At 49.1% G+C, this 26,134-nt stretch overlaps 1 protein-coding gene across 1 annotated transcript in view; it reads left to right on the forward strand.

Annotated features, from left to right (window-relative positions):
• Window positions 1–26,134, forward strand: part of unc5a (unc-5 netrin receptor A) — a 717,175-nt gene that overhangs the window by 436,226 nt on the left and 254,815 nt on the right. The window contains exon 3 of the mRNA XM_038795643.1: window positions 19,625–19,768. Within this exon, the coding sequence (XP_038651571.1) occupies window positions 19,625–19,768 (144 nt within the window). The remainder of the gene's footprint in view (window positions 1–19,624; window positions 19,769–26,134) is intronic.

A 26,134-nucleotide genomic window follows, 5' to 3' on the forward strand; every position in this document is an offset into this window, starting at 1 on the left:
TTTGAGTAGGGGACTGCTATCAGTATCTCTACGGAACCTAATTTCACAGCTTTAATCTGTCTGAAATGTTGGAAGTAGTTTTACAAAGGTCGCACATCTAAATAATTGTGTGTGCATTCATTTATGGATTTTTAAAAATCTTATGCTGAAATTTGGAAATCGAAAAGGAAATTTGAGGTTGTGGCATCAGTGTGGCTCAGTGAGGCTGCTTCAACCTGATTGATTGAAGAATCTTGCTGTTGCTTTCCATGCTCACAGATACCACAGATCTTTTGTCGTCAGTGCCTCATTGGGAAAGATGTCACATTATGGCAACAGGCAAGCCTGCTAAAAGTCTCTGAGCAAATGGACGCATGGTGAATGTCAAAAAACAGTTCCTTCACTGCTGTGAGCAAAATACAAGCCATTGAGCTATTGTAACTAATCTGAAATATTCACACATATATTATTCATAACCAGGGTAGCACAAAATATTTATTGCTGTACTTACCTACACGTGAACCGCTGTACATCTTTTTTAACATGTTCAAGTTCTCCAATCTCAAACTTTCTTACATGCAAATCGTTCATTTCTTTTAGATTTCATTCATTACAATGAGAATGTTACAAGAAGAATCGTTTACTTACAATATTCTGATATAGGTTATGGTCAAATTAGATATTATCATAACATTAATGGAATATTTATTGCTATGCTGACATATAGTGACTTGTGTGGCACTAATAGCACTTGCAGGGTTTCCTGCAGCCTGCATCATTGATGCCTCAGTGGATGCATGAATGAATTGAAGTGATACATTAAGTGAGCACGTCTTTGACAGGTTTTCTGCATCTAAAAGCCAGCAGGCAAGTGCTAAGCCCTTCACATTGCCTCATCTAGATATGGCTCCCCATCCCTTCCAGGTAAAGGACATCCTGGAGGACCAGGTGTGGGATTCCCCTCATTCATGCATGAGTGCATATTATTAGGTTGCCCCTTTAGTCAAGCACTCATACTGACCTGGAACTTCACCCACTTAAAAGAGCCCCCTCCCATCTTAAGTCATCTCACTGACTAACTGTGTGGTCAAGGTCAGTTTGGGAAAATGGTGCACATCACATTTCAAACATTTCAAACTCACTCCACCACCTTCTATCCTCTCCATCATCCACAAACTCTCCCTTGCCACAACGTCCCCATCCTCCAACAACTCCGCCCTCTCCTCCATCATAGACCCATCTAATATCATCATTCCTCTCCCCTCTGTCACCATTAAATCTCCACTGTTACCTTGGACCCTATCACCATCCACATCCAGATGTCTTTCCTCCCCTCAGAGCCAACTGTCTTGTCTTCCTCTGTGGCCTCCCTGTTGAGACGTTCATCAACCAGACGATCACCCTGGACCTGTCACCCGACTGCATTCCACTTTCCCCTCCAACAGTGACTGTTTCCTCTATCACCAATACCCTAAGCTCTCCCTCTAAGATGCCAGCATCAACACCAACACGGTAGCATAGTGGTTAGCACTGTGGCTTCACAGCACCAGGGTCCCAGGTTTGATTCCCTGCTGGGTCACTGTCTGTGCAGAGTCTGTATGTTCTCCCCATGTCTGCATGGGTTTCCTCCGGGTGCTCTGGTTTCCTCCCACAGTCCACAGATGTGCAGGTTAGGTGGATTGGCCACGCTAAATTGCCCTTAGTGTCCAAAAAAAAAGGTTAGACGGGGTTATTGGGTTAGGGGGTTAGGATGGAAGTGAAGGTGCAGACTTGATGGGCCGAATGGCTCCTCCTGCACTGTATGTTCTACCACCGATCACACCTTTTATGCCCCCTTCCCCAGATGTTCGTCCCCACACCTCCACACTTAATTGAACATTGTCTACACCCTCCACCTCCCTGGACATTTCCCTCCCCCTTTCCTCGGACACTTTCCCCACCCTTCCCCCATAAACCTGCCTCCCCTGTCCAGCCTATGTTCCACCCTACCCTACTTCCTGCCTTGTCTGCCTCCCTTGTCCAACCAATGGCACTCGAGTGAAGTTATGCAAGGTAGCCAAGAAGGGGAAAGCAACATCTACAGATCTCAAAGCCATAGAAGAGGTAAAACTCACCCAGTGCACGCCACTTATACACAGTCGTAAAATTGAGTTTTCACAGGCCCCCATCTAAATTTGGAGGGTGAACTTAATTCTGGCAAGGTGGCCTTTTATTGGGCATGCATGAGGTGCTAATGCATGCAAATGGGGTTTCTGACAGGGTTCATTAAGAAGCTCGACCTGCCTTTAACTTGCCTTGAAAGTGAGCAGAATATAATTCTAATAGTTTATCCCGCCATTGGAAAGAACCCGGTATGGTTCCCCTTGCTGATGGGAGCAGAAAATTCCACCCTTTGTCCCTCTTTATAAACTTTGGATTCCATGTGCTTTCACTGACAGATTTATTGACCCACTTTAAAACGTGTGTGCTTCTAAACTTTCGTGTCTTTCAGCTCCTGTTCCTTTTTTTTAAGTTTTAACATTCAGTGCATGTTTTCACTTCATACTTCCTCCCAAAATAGATCACTTCAGCAGATCACTTGCTGAAAATGGCTTCTGCCATCCTTCTTCAGAATCCTGAAGTCGTGAATAATCCTCTCTTCAGTTCAGCGTAATCCTTATTTGTGTGCGATCTGCACATTTTTTAAGATGTCATACCCAAGACCAGATGAGGAAATAACTAGAAAAACCTGCATTTTTTTATTAGAATCCCTTTGACCTTCTCAGAATATTTCAAAGTGTTTTACAATTAATCAATTACTGTTGAAGAGTAGTCATTTATTTTTAGGTGAACCGAGGGAAAGTACGGTTTTTGTATCACTGCCATTTTTCATCCACCATTAGGATTTGCCTTTTAATATCTAATTGGCTCCCCCTGCCTTTAACTATTTTTTGAATCCTCCATGAAAGTCAGTTTCACCTTCACTGCTTAGAAATTAAAGCATCAGTCAAGTTTCATAAAGGGAGGCTGAATCACAGAGTCATCTGTCTTATCAGTTTAGAGAAAATTACTCTCATGAGTTCAGAAAATTGTTTACTATTTCTCATTTTGTTTCCTATTATTTTTTCCCCTCTTAATTAATCCTTTGGTCCTTCTTTGTTGAATTCTAAATTATTCTCAATCCTCAGGTTTTCTCTGGCCAATTTTTATGCCTCTTGGATGCAATATGATCTCAAATCTCCCTTGTAAGGTTTGGCCACCTTTCCTGTTTTACTTTTGTGCCAGACAGGAAGAAACAATGGGCGCGATTCTCCGCACTCACACCGGTTCGGAGAATAGCGGGCCACGCAAATTTTCACGGCGACGCTGGTCCGACGCCCTCCCGCTATTCTCCGAACCCCGCACAAACTACACGTCGGCATTCCCGGCAAAGGCCTCAAACGCGCCCCCGACACGGCCAGAATCGCTACTTATTGGCCCCCCACTATTCTCCGGCCTGGATGGGCCGAAGTCCCGACGTCATCATGCACTGTTTTCACACCGGCCAACACGCCTGCATTTCAAGTTCGTTAACCAGTCGTGCTGGCTGACGAGAGCTTCGAGGAGGTGAGCGCACGGCTCAGCGCACAGCTCAGCGCACTGCTGGAGTCTGGCCACAACGGGGAAGGCATCCCCGAGAACGGGAGGGTGTTCCAGAGCAGGGGGGGGAGTGGGGGAGACGGAGGGGGGAGATGGAGGGGGGAGTGGGGGAGACGGAGGGGGGAGACGGAGGGGGGAGTGGGGGAGATGGAGGGGGAGACGGAGGGGTAAGTGGGGGAGACGGAGGGAGGAGTGGGGGAGACGGAGGGGGGGAGTGGGGGAGACGGAGGGGGGGAGTGGGAGTGGAGGGGGCAGGGAGAGAGTGAGCGAGTTACCCATCCAACCCCGGTTACAAAATGTCTGCCACCATGCCATGGCGTGCCGGACACGAGTACACGGCCGCTGGTTGCCCTGTGGCTTACGGCCACAGGCCACTGACGCACCGGTGAAGAGGACGTAGTTAACTGCCCGTTGGATGCAGAAAGTGACCAGGGGTTAGGCTGTCCGCGTGTCAGCAGCGCGACCAGGCCACCGGGACACACGGGTATCCCGTGGCAGGTGGCTGCCGATGTGTCGACTAACCTCCGTCTAACATGTCCCGTTTCTCTGCCCCCCACCACCCTTCTGTAGGTTAGCACAATGTCTGCGAGCAGAACGGCTATTTTCTGCGCAGTGGTTGGGGCCGCTGCACTGCATTTGGAGATGCAGCAGCATCCACAGCCACAACCCGCAGTGGATGCAGGGCCAGCTGTAGCAGCAGAGGGACGGGCCAAGGAGTTGCCAGTCATCGAGCAGCATGGGGGGGGAGGAGGAGGAGGGGGAGGAGGAGAGAGTGAGGGTGCAGTCACGGCACCAGAGGCGACGACCAAGGCCGAGAGTGTACCGTGCCCGGATCTCTTTCCTAACAATGACGGACATCACCTGTAGGAGGAGACTCCGGCTGCGTAGGTGGACGGTGATACATATCTGTCACCTCGTGGCGCACCTCGCCCCACGTGGAACGGGGGGAGGACACGTGATCCCGATAGCCATCAGGGTGACGGTCGCTCTTAACTTCTATGCGACCGGCTCCTTCCAGTCTCCGAGCGGGGACCTCTCCGGGATCTCCCAGTCATCGGTCCACAGGTGTATCCGGGATGTGACCGACGCCCTCTATACCATCGCGGACCGCTACATCACCTTTCCCGTGGACTGAGCAAGTCAAGACTCACGAGCTCGTGGATTTGCCAGCGTGGCTGGTATACCAATGGTGCAGGGGGCAATCGATTGTGTTCACGTCCCCATGCGCCCGCCTGCAGGGGACAGGGAGGTGTTCACAAACAGAAGGGGGACATACTCCATGAATATCCAGGTGGTATGCGACCCCCACATGAGGATCATGAATGTCTGTGCAAGGTTCCCAGGGAGTGTGCATGACTCCTACATACTGGCGCAGTCGTACATCCCTGCGATGTTTGAGGGGCGTCCCCCCCGGCTGAGGGGCTGGTTGCTAGGCGACAGGGGTTATCCGCTGAGGTCTTGGCTGATGACGCCTATACGGAGGCCTCAGACCAATGCCTTACGGGCCTTTGTTGCCTTACGGGCCCTACCACTACGTCTAAGTGATTCCCCAGATGATACAGCAGGAGTGGAGGAGGACTGCTGCGAATCGCCCCCTTCGACTTGTTTCTCCTTCGGCAAGCGTTTCCTGGGGCGACCCGGCCTTGATGGGCCAGGCTGCTCTGCGGGCATCTCGGGTGACGTTGTGCCACTCTGCTCTGCTTGCTGCCCACCCGATGCACCAGGGATGGGACGGGGGGAGGCCGAGAATTCCGGGACGTCCCGTGATGGAGTTAATGGGACGGGCCCCGAAACCTCCTCCTCCCATGGGGAGCCCGGTGGCCCCCGGGCCTCACTTTGGGACAGAGGTGCGAGCGAGGAGGTGCCCCGTCGCGCCACCGACACCTGGCGCTGCCAGTCCTGGAGGCCTGCAACGGTATCCACCAGGATCCGAAGGTTTGCAGAGACGGAGTCCAGGGAGTTAGACATTCCCGCCAGGGACTGTGCGACCTCAACCTGTGAGTGCACGACGCCATCCAGCACGTGTGTCAGGCGGTTGATGCTCTCCGTGACTGACTGCTGCGACTGGGCCATGACCTGCTGAGACTCGGCGAAGGCCCGCAGCGCGCCGGCAATGTCGTTTTGGCTCTGGCGCATTGCTGCCTGTGAGAGGGCAACCATGTCCATGGCCGAGGATGACGCCTGCACGTGAAGCCCAACGTCTTGCATAACCTGACCCATGGCCGAAACCGTTTCACCCATTGTGTCCACCGCGGATGCCACCCGTGCGGTGTCGGCCTGTGTTTCTGCCATGAGCGGCACCACTCCCTGCTCGTGGACGCGGTTCGACTCCTCTAACAGCGTCTGCAGAGTCTGGAAGACAGCCATCCCGTCATTGTGTCCCTGGGTTTCTTGATGCATCGGCTGTGCGGGTGGGTTGAGAAACTCCAGGAACTCTGAAAACGTCTGGGAGCCAGCTGCATGCTGGGCCTGGCCTGGCCTCTGCCAGTCCGGGCCCTCTGCTGCTCCGACCTCCACCTGCTGTACCTGCTCAGCTGTGATGTGCGACCCAGACTGTGACCCAGGAGCCTCATCACTAAATAGGCCAGCCGGGGTGAGTGTCTCTGGGATGGTGGATGGTGTGGGAGAAAGCTGTGTCGCAACCTCGAGGTCGTCTTGGGTGGACGCCTCCTCGATGTCATCGGCCCGCTGAGAGGCCGCAGGGCATTCGCAGGCCATTTCTTTATCTAGCGGTGTCGCCGCCCTCTGGGCGTCCTGCTCCACAGATTCTGTTGGGGAGGATGGGACTCCCCGCTGATCAGGCACCCTCTATCGTGCGGCCCTGGGTGAGGTGGGGGCAGATGCCTGTGTCCGTCTGGAGCCAGACGGCCCTGGTCTTTCGGCATCACGTCCTAGGGAAGAGAATGAAACGGGTTATTTAGAGACGCTCGGCCGAGCGCTGGACGGTCCCAGTGGGCAGAGTGTGAAGGGACAGAGGATGGGGGAGGTGTCCAAGTGGGCAGGGTGTGTGAAGGGACAGAGGATGGGGGAGGTATCCCAGTGGGCAGGGTGTGTGAAGGGACAGAGGATGGGGGAGGGGGGGGGGGGTGTTTGTCATGCAGGGTTGTCTCACTTGTTGCAGCTCCGCCAACCTCGCATTGCGCGATCCCCCGAGTAGCAGATCCGCCAACAAGGTCCAGGGCCCTCTGCTCAAAAGTGGTGAGGGGCCGCAGGATGGGCGAACCCCCTCCCGTCTTGTTCCGCTCACGGGTGTTGTGAGCGGTCTTGTCCTGTTAGGGGAGGGGGCATAGGTAGATTATTACAATACGGCAGGTATCAGCAGTCCGTTCAGATACTGGTACAGTTTGGGGGTCAAGTTGTAATAAGACGATTGCATCTCTCCACGGGGGCCAGAGCGCTGGGTCTGTGACAACTTTGTGAACCACCCTCAACTCACTCTGCCACAATCCCCCTCTACCCCCTGTGCCGGGGGGGAGGTGGGTGATTAAGTAAAGGGGGGGAGGGATGGTTGTGACCCGGGAGCACCCTCTTGGCACTTACCCTGGCAGCCCTGGTGAGGTTGTGCATCTTCTTCCGACACTGATCAGCTGAACGAGGGGTCTGCACCACAGCACTGACGGCAGCAGCAACCTTACGCCAGGCCTGGCGCACCGCGCTGGCAGGGTGGCGATGCCCTCTACGCGGGCAGATGATGCCCCTCCTCTGCTTGATGGAATCGAGCAGCATCTCCACATCAGCCTCCACAAATCGCGGGGCTGCTCTCCTCAGCTCCGACATCTTGGCCTACATCGCCTTTTTACGGCATCGGGCGGTGTCACGTGGGCGTGTCCATAGCGTCGCCGCGTTCCGGCGTCATCGCGCACGTGTTTGACGCGGCCCCGTTCCTAGCCCATTTCCCTGACGTGAATACCTCGGGAAATGGGTCGTGTCGGGCCGTCGCAAAACACGGCCGTTTTCACGGCCAACTTCGCGATTTTCCGCGGGTGCGGAGAATCGCGCCCCAGGATTGCAGTTGACCCATGCACTCTTTAAATGTTTGTCATTGCCTATCCACTGTCATCCCTTTAAGTAACATTTCCCAATCCATCCTAGCCAATACCTGCCTCATATCATCATGATTTTCTTTGTTAAAATTCAGGACCCTCATCTCAGTTTCAACGATGTCTCTCTCCATTTGAATGAGGAATTCTCTTCCAATGGGTCACAGACAACCAGATGACCAATTGTTCCTTTCTCATTACTCAATACCCAGTCTTGGGTGGCCTGTTCTCAAATTGGTTCCTCAATATGTCAGTACAGAAAACCATCCCGTATGCACTCCAGGAATTCCTCCTCTACAGCATTGTTACTAATTTTATTTGCCCAATCTATATGCAGATTAAAGTCACCCATAAACACCGATGTTCCTTTATCACATGCATCTCTAATTTCCTGTTTAATGCCATTCCCAACATCACCACTACAGTTTGGGGGTCTATATGCTTTGGGTGGGATGGCAGCTGTGTACCTGTGAAAAATGATACTCCATGTGAGATAAGGTATAATGTCCTTCACAATTAAAGATAGCTGATGATTTATTGCTGAGGTACAATCAGGAAAACAGCCTGGATTCTAAACTAAGGGAAATGCCAAAACAAAAGGAGCCTGACAGGACCAAAACCAGAGATGCGTGTGATCTGGCCAAACACCCCCCCAAATGGCAAACAGAGCCCTGTGTTTATGGCAGCCATGGGCAGGCAGGTGTTAGAGATATGCCTAAAGTGGTTGGTCCTATTCTCTCATAGATGAAGTGCCCTCCAGTTAAAATCATATATGTTGGTATGTAAGGGGTTAACGCAGGGGTGGGAAAACTATGGCCCACGGGCCGCATGCGGCCCGCCAAAGGTCTTTCTGCGGCCCACCAAGATCAAGTCATTAAAAAATAAAAAATAAATTAAAAAAAATTTTTTTTTTAATTTTAAGGTTAATGGGGGGGCTGTTGGGTTACTGGTATAGGGTGGATACGTTGACTTGAGTAGGGTGATCATTGCTCGGCACAACATGTGTTTCATGTGAAGTTTCTACTTTAAAATATTAATTAATAAAAATTAATTGCTTTTTTTTCTTTAAAAACCTTTTATTTTGGCTATTTTAAATATTAATTATTTTACTTATATACTATGCGGCCCTTTAAAATTGTGAATTTCTGAATGTGGCCCTTGCACGGAAAAGTTTGCCCACCCCTGGGTTAACGTCTGTAAGATAGTGCTAGACAACCACTAGATGGCAGCACCAGATCTATGTATATAAACTCACTTCGAGGAGATTCCCGCCTCTTCGTATCAGAAGTGACTAGTGAGCAGAGTGTTAGAGATATAGCTTAGTTGGTCAGTGTAGTTAAACAATATATGTACTGATTCCTATTTACCTAATCTTCAGTTATCATTGTAGAGGAGTGAACAAACTCATTGATATTTATAAATTGTCATTCAATAAATGTTATTTACTTAATTTGAAGACTGATAGTTTTCCTGAACTACAACTATCAGACCATACTGGAAGTAAGCAAAAGAGTAACAACATATTACTATCATGTAATATAACAGGAGTATTGTCGCTGGGCTAGTAATCCAGAAACCCAGAGTAATGCTCTGGGGACCCAGGCTCAAATCGCACCACAGCAGATTGTGAAATTTGAATTCAACAAAAATCTGGAATTAGAAGTCCAATGATGACCATGAAACCATTGTCATAAAAAAACATCTGGTTCAATAATTCCCTTTAGGTTGGTTGTCAGTATAATTCTTAGTACAATCAGGATTGTTTAGTAAGCGTTGTCCAATTGCAAAATCACATCTAATATTGGATACTATGTTTTGAGCATTGCAAGCATGGGTTGGTTGAGTATTGTCAATACTTTGCCTGCTGTGAACAACTGTGTTGTTTAATATGATCTGCAAGTCATTGGGACATACAACCTACATACCGTACTGGCACAATACCACTACAATCGCCAATACTGTCATGGACAGATGCATCTGCAGCAGGCAGGTTGATGAAGATGAAGTCAAGTATGTTTTTGCCTCTTGTTGATTCACTTACCTCCTGTTACTGACCCGTTCTAGCAGTTATGTCCTTTAAGACAGGACCAGCTCAGTCAATGGTGTTACTACCAAGCTACATTTGATGATGGACATTGAAGTCCCCCCACCGAGACTACATTCTGCACCCTTAACACCCTCAACGATTCATCCAAGTGGTGTTCAATTTGGATGAAAACTGATTCATCAGCAAACAGGGGATGGTATCTAGTAATCAGCAGGAGGTTTGCTCCATGCTTGATCTGATGTATTGAGACTTCATGGGGTCGGACCATCTGCACCCTTAGCATCTTCAATGCTTCACCCAAGTGGTGTTCAACATGGGGGAGTATTGATTCATCAGCTGAGGGGGAAAAGTATGTAGTAATCAGCGGGAGATTTCCTTTCCATGCGTGATTTAATGTCATGAGACGTCATGGGGTTGGAGGCTGTACCGATCAGAGTCCGCTTAGCAACCAATCAGCACCCTCTTCTCAGGCTAAATTGTTGTTCCCTTAATGTTGATAATCTCAAAATCTTCCTGATGATTGCAAGATGAAAAGTTTAGACAGTAGTCTGTTTTTCAGCAATACAAATTTTATTTAAGTTTTTCACAATTTTATAGCTTTGTTAGAACACAGAGTTTTAGAATATAATATGAAAAGACTGTGGGGGCAATCTGCTTGTCTCATCCCATCGGAAGCCTCTGGGTGGTCGGACTTTGGGCAGGGTGGCACCCTGGCACTGCTGGTGTCACCCAGTCACCTTGGCACTGCCAGACTGTCACCCTGGCAGTGCCACCTGAGTGCCAACCCGACACTGCCACAATGCCCAGGTGGCACTGCCAGTGTGCAAGGGTGGCAGTGCCAAGGTGCGAGGCTGGCATTTTTCCCATGGCGGGTTCAGGTCTGCAAGCCCCCAGCCCATGTGAGGTGACATACGCAGGGGGCTTGATGACCCTCTTTTAGGTGAGTTGGGGCATTGCGGGATCAGGGGGTTGCAGCGGGGGTGTCAAGAAATTGGGATCCCCTTTAAAAATGGCATCCCGATCTCTTCCTGCACAGAGGGGCTCCTCAGTGCAGGCAGTGATGCTGAGTGCGGCCTGGGCGGGATGTTCCCGCTGGGGCACTGAAAATAAATAGAGCGTCGTTAGATAGCGCCGGAAATGACCTCGCTAATCCCGCCCAGAAGACTCTAGTTTTTTTGGTTAGATCGAGCCTTGTATCAAACCAATCAGACTTTGAAATTCTGCCTCAAGAATTTTCTTCAGTATGGTATGACTTTACTTGTCTATGTGAAAAGGAATGAAATTTTACTGGTGATGCACTAAGTGTGACTGATGTCTCTATAACTCATCATAATAATCCTCTAGTATTCATTATGCTGTTTTGAAGGTTGCTAATTGCTGATGAAGTAAACATATATCTTCCCAAGGATAGAAACATGTACATGCATCATAAAATGCACTAAAAAGGCACACGTGGTTGGGATACTGAATGAGTGAACATGTGTAATTTTCTCGGAATATGTTAATCTTTTAACAGAGGCTCTTCATTCAACTTTCTCCCTCCCATGTCCTTGAAGTGTAACATAGCAACTGGAGCAGCAGAAGGCTGAACAATCTTGAAAGGAGGTTATTATGATCTTTGAGAAAGCATCATCTGGTGACTGCATGATGCACACTCTTCACCAGGTCACATATACACACCTCTCTGTGGTCTCCAAGAGAGTGAGTTGATTGTCACATGGTGAGACCATAGACAAAGAGGACAATTCTAGAGCAGCATCAGAAAATGTGAGAGGTTCTGTCAGTATTTCCAGAGGCACTGAGAACTCTTGGAGAAACATTGGAGGAGTCCATCCCAAACATGAGTGCCATGATGTCTTGGGCCTTTGTGGAATGTCCTCTTGCTTGTAAAAACAGTCACAACAGGCAATCAAGTGCATGCTTGCATTGACCAATGGCCTGCACACTCAGCTTGCCACTTTAAATAGGATAGTGGAAAGCCTTACCTTGGCCAAACAACACTTCAGTAAAGTGGAGCAAATTGCTCCCCAGCTCTTGTCTATTTGGGGAACCAGAAGAGAGCAAATGGAAGAAGTGGATACTCTGCTCAAGATGCTCCCATGTTTCATCCATTGCCCTTCCCCACCTCACCTCAGTCAGAGCCCAGCTTGCTTTTACCTTCGAAGCATGAAGCTTTTACCTGTGGAACCCTCACAGATTAGTGGTATGGCTCTTCTCAAGTGTCACTAGCTACATCCTGTCTCCAGTTAGCCACCTGCTGACACTGCTAACAAATGCAAAGATCTGCAGGAGATGTGACTGGTGCAGGATGAAGGCATCAAGGCAGCTTCAGATATCTCGGGAAATCTTCCCTGGATCACATATCAGCTGAATATTGAGGGAGCGGGATCTCTTCTGACTGACAAAACTGCTGGCTTATCTGGGGAAGCCTTGATTCCCTGTGTACATAGTTTGTAACTTCCTGTAACTTGGGGAAGTCAGCTGCTGCAGCACATCCAAGAACCCTCTCATTCTGACAGGTGTCACAGTAGGTAAATGATCATAAGTGACAGCCCTGATGAACGTGGCATCAATCCCCAAGGAGATGCACTTGTTGACAGCAGATTGTGAAATCCTATGGATTTCACCAGCAGGTCCCTGGAAGGATACAAAGATGAAGAAATTCTGGGGTGTGGTGACAGTGACAGTAACTGGTAATGCATGTCCACCTGGTCCCACTAGGAAAGAGATCTCGATCCAAGAGGCTGCAGATGTCAGCAATAATCTGCTGTGAAGGCCTGAGGCGTTGATACTCTGTCATGTTGAGAAAGCTGAAGCGCTGAGAGTAAAGTGTCTGCTGGAATTATCACGTCCTTCAAGTGATGTCCAGTTCCTTGGTCCAGTGTAGTGGAATGTGGTTGAGCAGATGACTGGTACTCCTCAGAGATCCAAGAAAGATCTGCAAAAGCTGCTCTTATGTTACAGTGAAGGCTGATGGCAGCAAAGAATGACTCAAACTTAATAAAGTCCGAAGTAGCAGAAATTACTTCCAGGCGAAGCCGTGCCAGCACAAGCCTTTCACATAGGCAGGAACAGCAATGCAGTTTCAACCTATAAAAACTTGCCATCCTGGCAATTACACAAAGTAATGAACCTTTTCTTGTTCTCTTTCCTTCTTAACCCTGACTAATTTCATGCGGCTCAGGAAACTCATGCACTGTCTGCATGGTAGTACAGTAGTTAGCACAATTGCTTCACAGCTCCAGGGTTCCAGGTTCGATTCCCGGCTAGGGTCACTATCTGTGCGGAGTCTGCAAGTTCTCCCCGTGTCTAATTACCTCTTAGGTTATTTAAATTAGATATCCAGCAACTCCCCAGGGCCCCACATGCCTCTGAACATGTCCTGGTAAAAGCTGAAAGTGAGTGTGATGAAGTTGGGTTTGCAAAACATGGCATTTGTTTGAGAACATTTCCTCCCCACCCAACAGCCGAAATCACCCACCCCTTCACAATGACAATTCTGCTTGTTCCATTTGCATCTTATTATAGCTTTTGTACAATCCAATAGTTTTGTGATGTTTGAGATGTTTGGAGTGGTATTATACAGTGGCCATTTTGTCTATGGCATATGCTGGCTTTAATTTTATGATGACAGTGCTAGGAGCTGCTATTTGGGCCCCTGTTTTCACCATATCATAGAATCATAGAATTTACAGTGCAGAAGGAGTCCATTCAGCCCATTGAGTCTGCACCGACCCTTGGAAAGAGCACCCTACCTAAGACCACTCCTCCATCCTATCCCCATAACCCAGTAACCCCATCGACCCTTTTTAGACACTAAGAGCAATTTAGCATGGCCAATCCACCTAACCTGCACATCTTTGGACTGTGGGAGGAAACCAGAGCACCTGGAGGAAACCCACGCAGACACGGGAAGAACTTGCAGACTCCGCACAGACAGTGACCCTAGCCGGGAATCGAACCTGGGACCCTGGAGCTGTGAAGCAATTGTGCTACCTACTGTGCTACCATGCTGCCCTATCATGGAGACTCCTTACCTTGTTTTATTTTATTCATTTTTACAGGATGTGAGCTTCGATGGCTAGGCTAGCATTTGTTACGCTCGCTAATGCCCTTGAGAAGGTGGTGGTGAGCTGCCTTATTGAACCGCTGCAGTCCATATGATGCAGGTACATCCGCAGTGCTGTTAGTGAGGGACTTCCACAATTGTAACTCAGCGACTGTAAAGGAACAGTGATATATTTCCAAGTCAGGATGGTGGAACTTCCAAGTGGTGGTGTTCCCAGGTATCTGCTGCCCTTGTCCTCTAGATGGCAGTACTCGTGGGTTTGGAAGGTGCTGCCTAAGGAGCTTTGGTGAATTCCTGTAATGCATCTTATAGATGGTAACACTGTTGCTACTGTTCTTCGGTGGGTGTGGAAGGAGTGCCAACCAAGTTGGCTGCTTTATTCTGGATGGTGTTGCGCTTTTTGATTGTTGTCGGGGCTGCACTCATCCAGGCAAGTGGGGATTATTCCATCACACTCCTGATTTGTGCATTGTAGGTGGTGGACAGACTTTGGGGAGTCAAGAGGTGAGTTACCTACTGCAGGATTCCTAGCCTCTGATCTGCTCGTGTCACAGTGTTAGTGTGGCTAGTCCAGTTCAGTTTCTGATCATTGGTAACCCCCAGGATTTTGATAGATGAAGATTCAGTGATGGTAATGCCATTGAATGTCAAGAAGCGATGCTTGGATTCTCTCTTATTGGAAATGGTCATTGCCTGACACTTGTATGGCATGAAGGTTACTTGCCACTTGTCAGCCCAAGCATGGATATTGACCAGGTCTTGTTGCATTCGCACCAGGGCCGGCTCAAGGTACCGGCAACTCGGGCAGTCGCCCGGGGCGCCATGTGCTAGGGGCGCCGCGTAAAAGACTCGGGTACCGCGCATGCGCAGTTGGGCATGTGCCAACCAGCGCATGCACGGTGGCCGCCCTCCCTCAGGCCGCCCCGCACAAACATGGCAGATGGATCCAGGCTCCACCCCCCCCCCCGGGCCCCCTCCGCGCCCCCCCCCCCCATCAGGCCCCCTCGGGCCCCCTCCAGCTCCCCCCCTCCAGCTCCCCCCCCCTCCAGCTCCCCCCCAGCCCCTGCCCCCGCCCCCCGGCCCTGCCCCCGCCCCCGCCCCCCCCGGCCCCGACCCCGCCCCCCCGCCCCCCCTGGCCCCGCCCCCACCCACCCCCCCCCCCCGGCCCCACCCACCCCCCGGCCCCACCCCCCCGCCCGGCCCCCCGGCCCCGCCCCCGCCCCCAAGGGCGCCGAAGTTCAGCTTGCCCGCGGCTCCAGCAACCCTAGGGCCGGCGCTGATTTGCACGTGGACTGCTTCAGTGTCTGAGGAGTTGCGAATGGTGCTGAACATTGTGCAATCATCAGTAAACATCCCCACATCTGACCTTCTGTTGGAAGTAAGATCATTGATGAAACAGCTGAAGATGGTTGGGCGTAGGACACTACCCTGAGGAACTCCTGCTGTCCCGGAATTGAGATGACTGACCTACAACAACCTCAACTGTCTTCCTTTATGCCAGCTATGACTCCAACCAGTGGAGAGATTTCTCCCTGATTGCCATTGACTCCAGTTTTGCTAGGGCTCCTTGATGCCATACTCAATCTCATGCTATCTTGATATCAAGGGCAGTAACTCTCACCTCACCTCCAAAATGGCAGCAGGACTCTGGATCCAGAAATCCTGCCACCATTTTAGACAGGTCTTGGCCGGGATTCTCCCCTACCCGGCGGGGCAGGGGGTCCCGGCGTGATGGAATGGCGTGAACCACTCCAGCGTCGGGCCGCCCCAAAGGTGCGGATGTCTATGCACCTTTAGGGGCCAAGCCCTCACATTGAGGGGCTAGGCCCGTGCCGGAGTAGTTGGTGCTCCGCCAGCTGGCGTGGACGGCCTTTGGCGCCACGACAGCTGGGGCCGAAAGGCCTTCGCCGGCCGGCGTATGTCCGCTCTTACGCCAGAGCGTCAGTGGCTGCTGACGTCATCCCCATGCATGCGCAGGGGAGGGGTTCATTTCCGCCTCCGCCATGGTGAAGACCATGGCGAAGGCGGAATGAAAAGAGTGCCCCCACGGCACAGGCCCACCCGCTGATCGGTGGGCCCCGATTGTGGGCCAGGCCACCGCGGGGGCACCCCCGGGGCCAGATCGCCCCGCGCCCCACCCCCCCCCCCAGGACCCCGGAGCCCGCCCGTCCGTGCCGCCAGTCCCGCTGGTCAGGTAGGTGTTTTGATTCCCGCCGGCAGTAGAGGCTTGACTGCTGCGGGACTTCGGCCCATCGCGGGCCAGAGAATCGCTGGGGGGGGTGGGGGGCGCCGACCGGCGCGGCGCGATTCCTGCCCCCGCCGAATCTCTGGTGGCGGAGAATTCGGGACACGACAGGGACGGGATTGAAGCCGGCACCCGGCGATTCTCCGACCCGGTGGGGGGTCGGAGAATCCCGCCCCTTATTTTCACCAGCCGTAGTGTGGACTGATCTGATCTCTGCACACATCTTCACCTGATGCCTGTGTCTATGTATTTACATTGTGCACTTTATGTTTTCCCTATTATGTATTTTCTTTTCATGTACAGAATGATCTGTTTGAGCTGCAGGAAGAACAGTACTTTTCACTGTACCTCGATACACGTGACAATAAATCAATCCAATCCAATTTGAAGTTGTACTCCCATTTTCGACAGATCTCATTTTCCAGCTGGTGGAAGGGTGGGGAAGGGGACAGGATGTTACTCGCACAGGGGATTCCCCAAATTTGCAGTGCTATTTGAACTCATTGCTGAGTTCAAATAGACCTTTGTTCACTGGAGTTAGGCCCACTTCCCGCAGTTTGTATAACTTACAATTTTTAAGGGTGAACGTGAATGCTTATAAAAGGTGGATGAGGTCTGTTAACTGTCAAATTATTTAAATCTTCCCTTTAAATTTTTGAGAAAAAAAAGCCTGCTCTGACTCTGGGTTGGGGAAAAAAAGTGCATGAAATTTCAATACCTATTTTTTCATAAGTCGAAGGCCTATCACAGTAGCATTGCTTTCACAATCTATTGTTACATAGTGGATTTTCTGGCTGTAAATTCACAGTTTGATAGATAGCTCCGAGGGGTTTCTAAGGGATTAGCTACCTTTGATGCAGAGCTATGAATACAAATGTGTGTGGGCAGCACGGTAGCACAAGTGGATAGCACTGTGGCTTCACAGCGCCTGGGTCCCGGGTTCGATTTCCCGCCGGGTCACTGTCTGTGCGGAGTCTGCATGTTCTCCCCGTGTCTGCGTGGGTTTCCTCCGGGTGCTCCGGTTTCCTCCCACAATCCAAAGACGTGCAGGTTAGGTGAATTGGTCATGCTAAATTGCCCTTAGTGTCCAAAAAGGTTAGGAGGGGTTATTGGGTTACAGGGATAGGGTGGAAGTGAGGGCTTAAGTGGGTCGGTGCAGACTCAATGGGCCGAATGGCCGACTTCTGCACTGTATGTTCTATGTTTGTTTTTATAAGGGGTTAAGTTCTCAAGGGGATTTGAATTTATTGAATGTGTCTTTATCAATTAGTTTTTTTTAATAGTGAAATCTGGAATATATACGTAGAGCTTTATTTTATTGCATCTCACTATGGCTCCTAAGATCCTCCCACGATGGACATTGGCTGAGTTGGCATGCAGGATATAAGGGTAAAAGGCAATGGGTGGCACCATAAATTAGCATAGAGGCTATAAGGGCTCATATGGGATGGGTAGAGGGGCACGGGTTAGCATGGAGGGTATGAGGGCCTATTGGTGTGATTGGGGGCATAGGTTGGCATGGATGGGGCATGGTGAGTGGGTGGGTATGTGAGGGCCAGCAGGCCTGATTGCTTTATTACAACTGGGGTGAAGTCCCAGAGTACCTTTTAACCAGCTCGTTTCGACACTCGACAGCCTCTGGGGCTGCCTCTGAACTCTTTCCGGGTCAGTGGGTCCAAATCCAGCACATAAGTCCCTTAGAATAGCCAATCGGGGCTGTTTTTCCTGAGGTGGGTTTGACAAGTTGGAAAATATCTCCATTCTGTGCACCATCTCTGGAGTAAAAAGCTGGGTCATGCTGTTGCTATGAGAGGCTCTGCCCGGACTTTAAAACTGAATGTTATTAGCCCAGCAGATTTGGCATACATGAGGGAGTTGAGGGAAGGTCATCTAAATGCAATGATAAGTACTTCCAATTCCATTATCAAAAATGCAATAGATCAACTTCATTTGAGAAGACAATTTCTAGACACTTGTTAAAAGTGATGTCAAAAAGGTAGACTAGAATGGAGTAGAAAGGTGATTGATTTCAGGAGCTTTTATACTGGAAGAATAAATGTAACGTATTATTCTAAAACCTGTGGACTGCATTAAGTCCCATCACACATGTTTGTAAGGAAGAAACAAGACAAAACATTCAGTTATGTTCAAACAGTCTAGACACAGGTCTCAGGTCAGTGAATTAATCAATGCATAAGCAACTTGATAATGCCTTTTTATTTTGACAGAGCATTGATCAGAAGCCCTTCACAAGAAGGTTTCTGTTGTTCCCTAATATCTTGCTTTTATCATCACAATTCAACAGAATGGCCATTGAATGTTATGGAACTAGAGATCAAGTATACACGATGACAGGGCCACAAACTGGTCATGATGTTTTAGAGATGTTCTTTTCTGGAGAGTTCTCTTCAACAGAAAATTTAGACATTGGCACAATCAAGCAGGAATTAGAAAGCTTGGAAATCTACACTTTAATTGTTTTTCTGATCTCTTGCAACATAAATGTGTGGGTTTTCGTTCCAAGCAGTAGCTGGATTCTCCGGTCCCCCAGCCTTGTTTTTCTCGGCGACGCGCCGTTCGTTGGCGGCAGGATTCTATACTCCCGCCGCTTGCCAATGGGATTTCCCATTGATGCCATCCCCATGCCGCCGGGAAACCCGGGGATGGGGGTGTGCGGCCGGCGGGAAAAGTGAATTGTAACAGCCGGAGAATTCCGTCCCAGATAAATGAGACTCTCTTTGCAACTGTTTTTAAATTTTGCTATTCCTTTTTATAAAATAAGTATTCTTTGATAATCCGACTATAAGGTATTCATTTATACAAAGGATAATATTAATTTATTGTTAACATTGATTCATTTACAGAACATGGACCTGAACCATTTCTCGATCATTAGGCATTCATTATTAAAGATTAAATACACTATCATATACTAGTTTTCCAAGAACAAATTCATGTTCTCCCCTTTGTTTCCACATCAATAGGCCATGTAATGTAAAAAAAACTAAACTAAAGCACAATGTTTATTACAATTATGTACAATAATTGTCATAATTTCAAAGGTTTTTTGTTTAAACTACATGGCCTGAAAATCATACTTCAGCAGTACATTTCATCCAGAAAACCTGTACTCCTCAGAAGGACAGGCAGAGCAAAAGAATTGGATACGACCCCCTGCATCATTTCCCCCCCCCCCCCTCCCCAAGTCACACATCATTCTGTCTTGTAAATTCACCACCTTCCCTCCACAATTGTTCGATAAATAGGCAGACGTATCTACCTAAAAGGCATTGGTGGAGCAACTTGGAGCAACTTGGCCATAAAGACTGCAGTTTATTCAGGGGTTGTGTTCTCATAGCAACTAGAGCGATAAAATAGATGCCAGCTTGCCACACTGCCACCCAGAACCTGAGAGCAATTTTTCAATAAATTTTGACTTAAATGAAATATAAAACCCATGAGATGATGTGTGTGTTTAGATTAAACTATAGATTTTATGTGAAAACTCTCCAATTGATGGACAATGCAGCTGTGTTTAACACATTGTTGTGACTCACATGCTTCATGGTAAAACAGGTTAGAACTGATGTATCGGGTTTTAATAACACCATTGTTACTGCCCACAGGACTCGTGGTACTACAAGTTAGAACTGATATTTCACGGCAGCAAGTCGAGAAGATCTTCGGTTTAGAAGAATACTGGTGCCAATGTGTAGCGTGGAGCACTACAGGCACTACTAAAAGTCGAAAGGCTTTTGTTCGCATTGCATGTGAGTATCCAAACTTTCCCTCATATAAACAACTTGTACATCAGAGTATTTTAAGATTGTTGACATTTTTAATTATGGTTTTGAAAGGCGCTTGGTCTGTTTCAGTTGGTTGCGCCCTGGCCTGTGTCGGGAATTTGTTGCATTGTGACCCACTCTAAGACCTGAGCACATATTGTAGATTTGGATTTCAACACTGTACTTATGTGGCTGGTTTTTACACTTTCTGTTTGGGTAAGGGAGTCGAAGTGGTGGGATCGCTTGCATGCTCACCGCCTCAACATGGCGAATCAAGCACTGGACAGCTAATTAGTGAGTGCACAGGGAAAAAGTGTCCTTGGGGGAGGGGGCATGCTCCAAGCCCAATTGGTTTTAATTCCACTAATTGTGTATGGTGATAGAAAAAGTCTGAAGCTTGTCTTAAACCTTCAGCAAGTTTATTTTACAAACAACTCAGCAGAGAGATAGGGGGTGCGATTCTCCGTTGGCTGACGCTGAAATTGGGAAATGCAATTAGGGAAGAATAGGTTCCAACGCCAAAATCGCAATTTTCCGTCACCTCAACAACAGTCCGGAACATACATACAGTAAACACCGTTTGGACATCATTAGCGGGCATGACCCAGTATTCTCCGGGGCCTCCACAATTCTCCACCTCCGATAGGCCGAGTTCCTGACAGCACAGTTCACTTGTGCTTCTAAAAATTGTCAACTCGGCGTCAAGGCTGATGAGGGAGAGAGAGAGGAGGTAGGATACAGAGGCACGGCCATGGATTGCTGGGCCGGATACTAGCTGAGGTGGTGTGGGGAAGGTCCCTGCCAGGGTTGGGGAGGACAGGAAGGGACGGGGGGGGCAAGGGCTGTGTGGTCGGAATTCACGTTACTCAGACTGTGACTCAGACAGTGTCCAGTCATTGACCGTCATTGCTGCGGCCTGCAAGGTAGCCATCTTGCTGCGCTCCCCACTGCCCACCCACCTTGGCCCCTGGTTCTGCAGAGTGTCACTGACGTTGTGGGTGCCCCCATCCTCCCAGCCAATCTGCGCCTTACCCCTCCCCAACCTGGCAGCGACCTGCCGGTGGGGTATCAGGCAGCCCACCCAGGTTAACTGTCGCAATGGGAGAGGGTAGCAGCCTCTGTCCTGGGCCAGGGTACAGGGTCATCTGCCTCTCTCCAAGTCAATGCATGCCTATTTGTGACAATAAAGATTATTATTATCACATTAACATTGCAATGAAGTTACTGTGAAAATCCTCCAGTCAACGCACTCTGGCGCCTGTTCGGGTGCACTGAAGGAGAATTCAGAATGTCCAATTCACCTAACAAACACGTCTTTCAGGACTTATGAGAGGAAACCAACCCAAACACGGGGAGAATGTGCAGACTCTGCACAGAGAGTGACCCAAATGGAAATCAAACCCAGGTCCCTGATGCAGTGAGGCAGCAGTGCTAACCACTATGCCACCATGCCGGAGGCGGCGTCAGTGGACATCCAGCCTAGATGTGAAAGATGGCAGGGCCTTCAGCAATCAAATGAGAGTGGGGAGACACTAGGTGGGTGCAAAAATTGACATTTAATACATATTAACATAAGTGCCCACTATTTAACTGTGCCTAACATCACCCGTGCCGGTGTGATACTATAATTTCTTAAGCTGCCTAACACTATGGGTACGTCTTGGTGTTTCCCCAAAATGACAGCTCAGGTGGAGGCAGTCTGCTGTCTACCATGCCCTGTTGCCTGAGATGATCTTGGTGGATTCATCTGGGGGGCTGAGACCTGGAGGGCCTCTGCCTGCTTTCTGGCAGCATGGATGTAGTAGTGCTATCCTCTGGTGTATCAGTCACAGTGTTGGGGGGATCAGATCACCTGGACACCCCCAGAGTCTACTGGGTGGAAGGTCTGTACTACGCACCAGCCGGACCTCATTCCTGTGGGTGCCCGGTGGCTCCTGGGGTCCTCGACGGGATAGTGGAGCAGCTGGAGTGAGATTCAGGAGCCCCTCCATCCTTTGGAGCTGGCATGCGTGGATGCCCACAAGTGCCTATACCATGCAGCTGATGCTCTGTACCATGCAGTTCATCATGGAGCGCATGCCCTGAGCGATGGGGTGCCTGTCATGCACCAAGACCTCCACTGCGGACGCCACCCCTCAGTGTAGCCCTGGCTGCCTCGGAATGCTGGCACCATTTTCTCAGAGGGATACTGACAACCCTTCCTGATGTTCCCGACTCTGCCTTTGTAGTTCAAGCAGTTGAGGAATGACTGAGTCCAGGGACACACCATCAGACCAAGGCTCAGCCTGCCTACTAACAGCATCTACCAATATGTGAGTCTCTGCGCTGATGGAGGGTACGGGTGACAGCTGTGACACCTCATCCATGCAAGCTTCCGACAATTCTTTCTTGTAGCTGTTGTCATCTGTGGTTTCCTGTGCCCTACTGGAGGATGGCTGAGCTCGTCGACTGATTTACCTGCAAGGTAAGGGAGATAGCATTAGTGCATGGCAACGGCATAAGGATAGGAGGGACATAACCCATGTGAGGCTGGCATAATGGCTGCATGTGTTGCTGGTTCTCACTTTGATCTCTTGCATCCCACCTTAACCCCAGCACATGCGTGGTCACGCTCCTCCCCAGTCAGCTTCAGGGCCCTCTCCTCGAAGGGTGTGAGGATTTTTAGTTCGGGCATGATTCCGTTCTACAGTGCTCACTGCTTCCTATTGTGCTCAAGCTTGTCCTGCAGTAAGACAGATGGGGAGAGCATAAATAGAATCGGTGTTGGGTCAGATGTTAATGAGGCCTGCCGTGTTTGTTTGTTGAGTGGGAGCGGGAATGCGATGAGGAGAGGAGCCACATGATTGAGGTAATTCATCTTCTTCCTGCGCTGATGTCCCGTTCGCGTGTGCAATGAGCTGGCACCCACCAGCGCTGCCTTCCATGAGGGATTGATGACTTTCCTGCCAGGCCTTCTGCTGGTATGAGGGTGCAGGATGTCACGCCTCTGCCTTACCCCACCCAGCATCTTTGTGAGGGCTCCCTCTAAAAACCTGTTAGTGACATCGTGGTCCCCTCAGTTTCAGCTGAAACCGACACTTAGGCATAATAATGGAAAATTCCGCCTGTGTTTCGAAGTTTCTCATAATTTTACATTTACATCTTTACATTTTCATTGTGAGACACAAAGTATCAGAATCATTAGAAATGCTCAAAGATGGAGAGAAATTACATTGCAGTGAGTTTACTGAGTTGCAAAAATGACAGGTTAAATTTTTCATATCACGCCACTTACAAATGAACACATAATTTTTAAAATTCAGATGCTGTATAACTGTGCTCCCAAATTAGTTTCGTAAATTCCAATTACTCCTCCCATCAGCAGCTACCACACTTCAGACAGAGTATTCCAACATTAGCATCAGATGAATAAATGTTTATAATTGATTCTCCTATTATCCTATAGTTTTATTTGATCCTAACCATTAAAAAATAATTATTTTAGGGCAGCACGGTGGCCTAGTGGTTAGCACAACCGCCTCACGGCGCGGAGGTCCCAGGTTCGATCCCGGCTCTGGGTCACTGTCCGTGTGGAGTTTGCATATTCTCCCCGTGTCTGCGTGGGTTTCGCCCCCACAACCCAAAAATGTGCAGAGTAGGTGGATTGGCCACGCTAAATTGCCCCTTAATTGGAAAAAATTATTGGGTAATCTAAATTTATAAAAAAAAAAAAAATTATTATTTAAGCAGTATCATGTTAACTTCGAGGAAATGTATCATCCACTTCCTTGAAGTTTCTGATTTCCAGGCTTGCTGCTGCTTGCTGCTTTCAAACTGCAGCATGTTGTGCTGCAGCAAAATCCTCTTCAGGTCAGCAGTAAGATTGTAAGATTGCACTTGTCCAGCTTTGAAACTAACATCATTGATTGTTTTTAGTGTTAATATTTTCCACGGTGTCTGTGGAAGGTCTACGCAGGCAGTGTGTACTGAGACAACTTAGTCTGCTGGCATCTTGTCATTTAGATTATAGACCGAAGCAACACTGGCACTATGGAAGATGCAAAAAAGACCTGTCTGAAAGCCAGCACTATTGGTGAAATGGACTGCCTCTGTCTGACAGGTGCAATACTGCCGTGCTCGCAGGTTAGATTTGCTGACAATAAAACTGCCATTGGAAGTGAGCTCTTATTGTTAAATTCAGTGTTAGACAACCTGCTGATGTCAATATTCTGCAGAATGTTGTTTGAAATCACCTCTTCCACATTTGGAAATGAGACAGTGCAATGTAAATGGAAATGACTCAGGAGCCCAGAATGTCCAACCAGCAAGAGAGCAAGCAAGGATGTTTGTCAGCGTTAATTTCAAAACTCTTTCCATTGTCAAGAGGATTTTTTTTGCAGAAGGTTGCAGGTTTAGGAAGGTCAGATGAAAGTCATGAAAGTCAGATGGCAGATGTACTATTGTGCTAGTGACAGGACATATGTATGTAGTGAGCTTGGATATCAATATACATGATCAATGTATGTAAAACTAGTACAGTCAATTCAACACTAGGGGCAGGATTCTCCGACCCCCGCGCCGGGTCGGAGAATCCTCGGGGGGGGGGGGGGGGCCCGAATCACACCCCGACGTATTCTGCCGTATTCTCCAGCGCTGTTTTTCGGGCGGGGGCAGGATTCACGCCATGCCGGTCGGGGGTCATTGGCAGCGGCCGCCCCGGCAATTCTCCGGGCCCCGATGGGACGAGCGGCCGTCCATTTTTGGCTAGTCATACTGGCGTGAATCACTCAACTCACGCATCAGCGGAACCTGGCAGTTGAGTATGCGTGGGGGGTTCTCGGGGGGGGGCACGGAGGGATCCGACCCCGTGGGGGGCCCCACGATGGCCTGGCCCATGATCGGGGCCCACCGATCTGCGGGAGGGCTTGTTCCATGGGGGCCCAGGGGCCGGCACGAAGAAGAGAACCCCGCCCGCGCAAGCGTGAAAAACGCCGGCCGGTCTGCTGATGCGCGAATCACGGCGGCCATTCCGCACATGCGCGAGATCACGCCGATCGTTCCGTGCATGCGCGAACACGTGCTGGCCTTTCGCCACCTTCAGGAGCAGCGCCAATCACTCTGGTGTCCACCTAGCCCCTAGAAATGTGAGAATTCCTCACCTTGGGGGGCCGTTGACGCCAGAGTCGTTGGCGCTAGTTTTTCCACCGGTGTGGGGACTTAGTCCCCAGAAGGGAGAATCCCGGCCCCGATGTCTCACTATCAGATGGTGTAAGAAAGACTTTCCTGCTCTTTCTGAGACAGTGTGCTTCAGGAGAGTGAACAGACAAGACATAGAATAGCTAGAGAGAGACAAGTTATAAGTTATTTCATTATTACATTGCATAGTTAGTCAGTTATCTTTACTGTATTTTCTTTCTTTTACTAGTTGAGTATTAAGTACAAAGGACTCACAAATATTATTTACATTACTCAATAAATTAGTTAATCTTTACAAGAAGACTATTGTTCATTCCATCAGCTCAGCTGGTTCAAAGAGTAATATACACAAGGTAATATAACAATGTACACACGTACAATTCCTGGAACTGATCCAGAATCGCATACTTATACACAGGTTCAGCTGCGGTATCTGTTGCATTGAGACATGCGGACAAGGTGGCCACACGTCTTGACTTTTATATCTCCAGCTCCTTCCAGACAAACAGAGGGAAAGTCTGCCACATCAGTTAATTTTCTGTCCAGTGATGAATCAGGGACTGATATATTATACTGTATCTTAGCGCCAACATTGTCATCACCTTTCGCTCTGCATAGTGACAGTCACATGACAGGCCTGCCTGATTACACTGTACTGCTGGATTTCCCAAACCACAGATATTCATTGATGGCAGCGCATGAAAAACTATGCTCAATGTACAAGTCTAATGGCCACACAACAGGAAGATATATCAACTCAAAGTACAACTAGTTAGTTCCAGAAAAAACATACGAGGTAATAGAATACCTGCTTCTTACACCAGGGCTGCTATTTTATGACATTCATCCACTTCTAATATAAAGTTGAAGGCAAGTTGCAACGATTGCTCCTTGGTGACCATGGATATTGACCTGAGCTCTAGCTATTTCACATTTTTTGTTGTAGGGCAGTCATAGATACAATTCAGGTGCAACTGCAAACCTTTTGTAGATTCCAGGATCAGTAAGGACCATTAACATAAGCATCTTCAATCATTACGTTCTTCAACATATCAAGACTCCTGGCAATGCTACGCTCCCCCAGCGTGTTCAAGTTAATATTGCCTCCTGCACACTCGACAACTTTGTAATGCAAAGAGGCCTAACCATGACAGGAAAAAAGATTAACTTGCAATC

Source organism: Scyliorhinus canicula, chromosome 4, assembly GCF_902713615.1.
Source record: "Scyliorhinus canicula chromosome 4, sScyCan1.1, whole genome shotgun sequence".
Classification (NCBI taxonomy): Eukaryota; Metazoa; Chordata; class Chondrichthyes; order Carcharhiniformes; family Scyliorhinidae; genus Scyliorhinus; species Scyliorhinus canicula.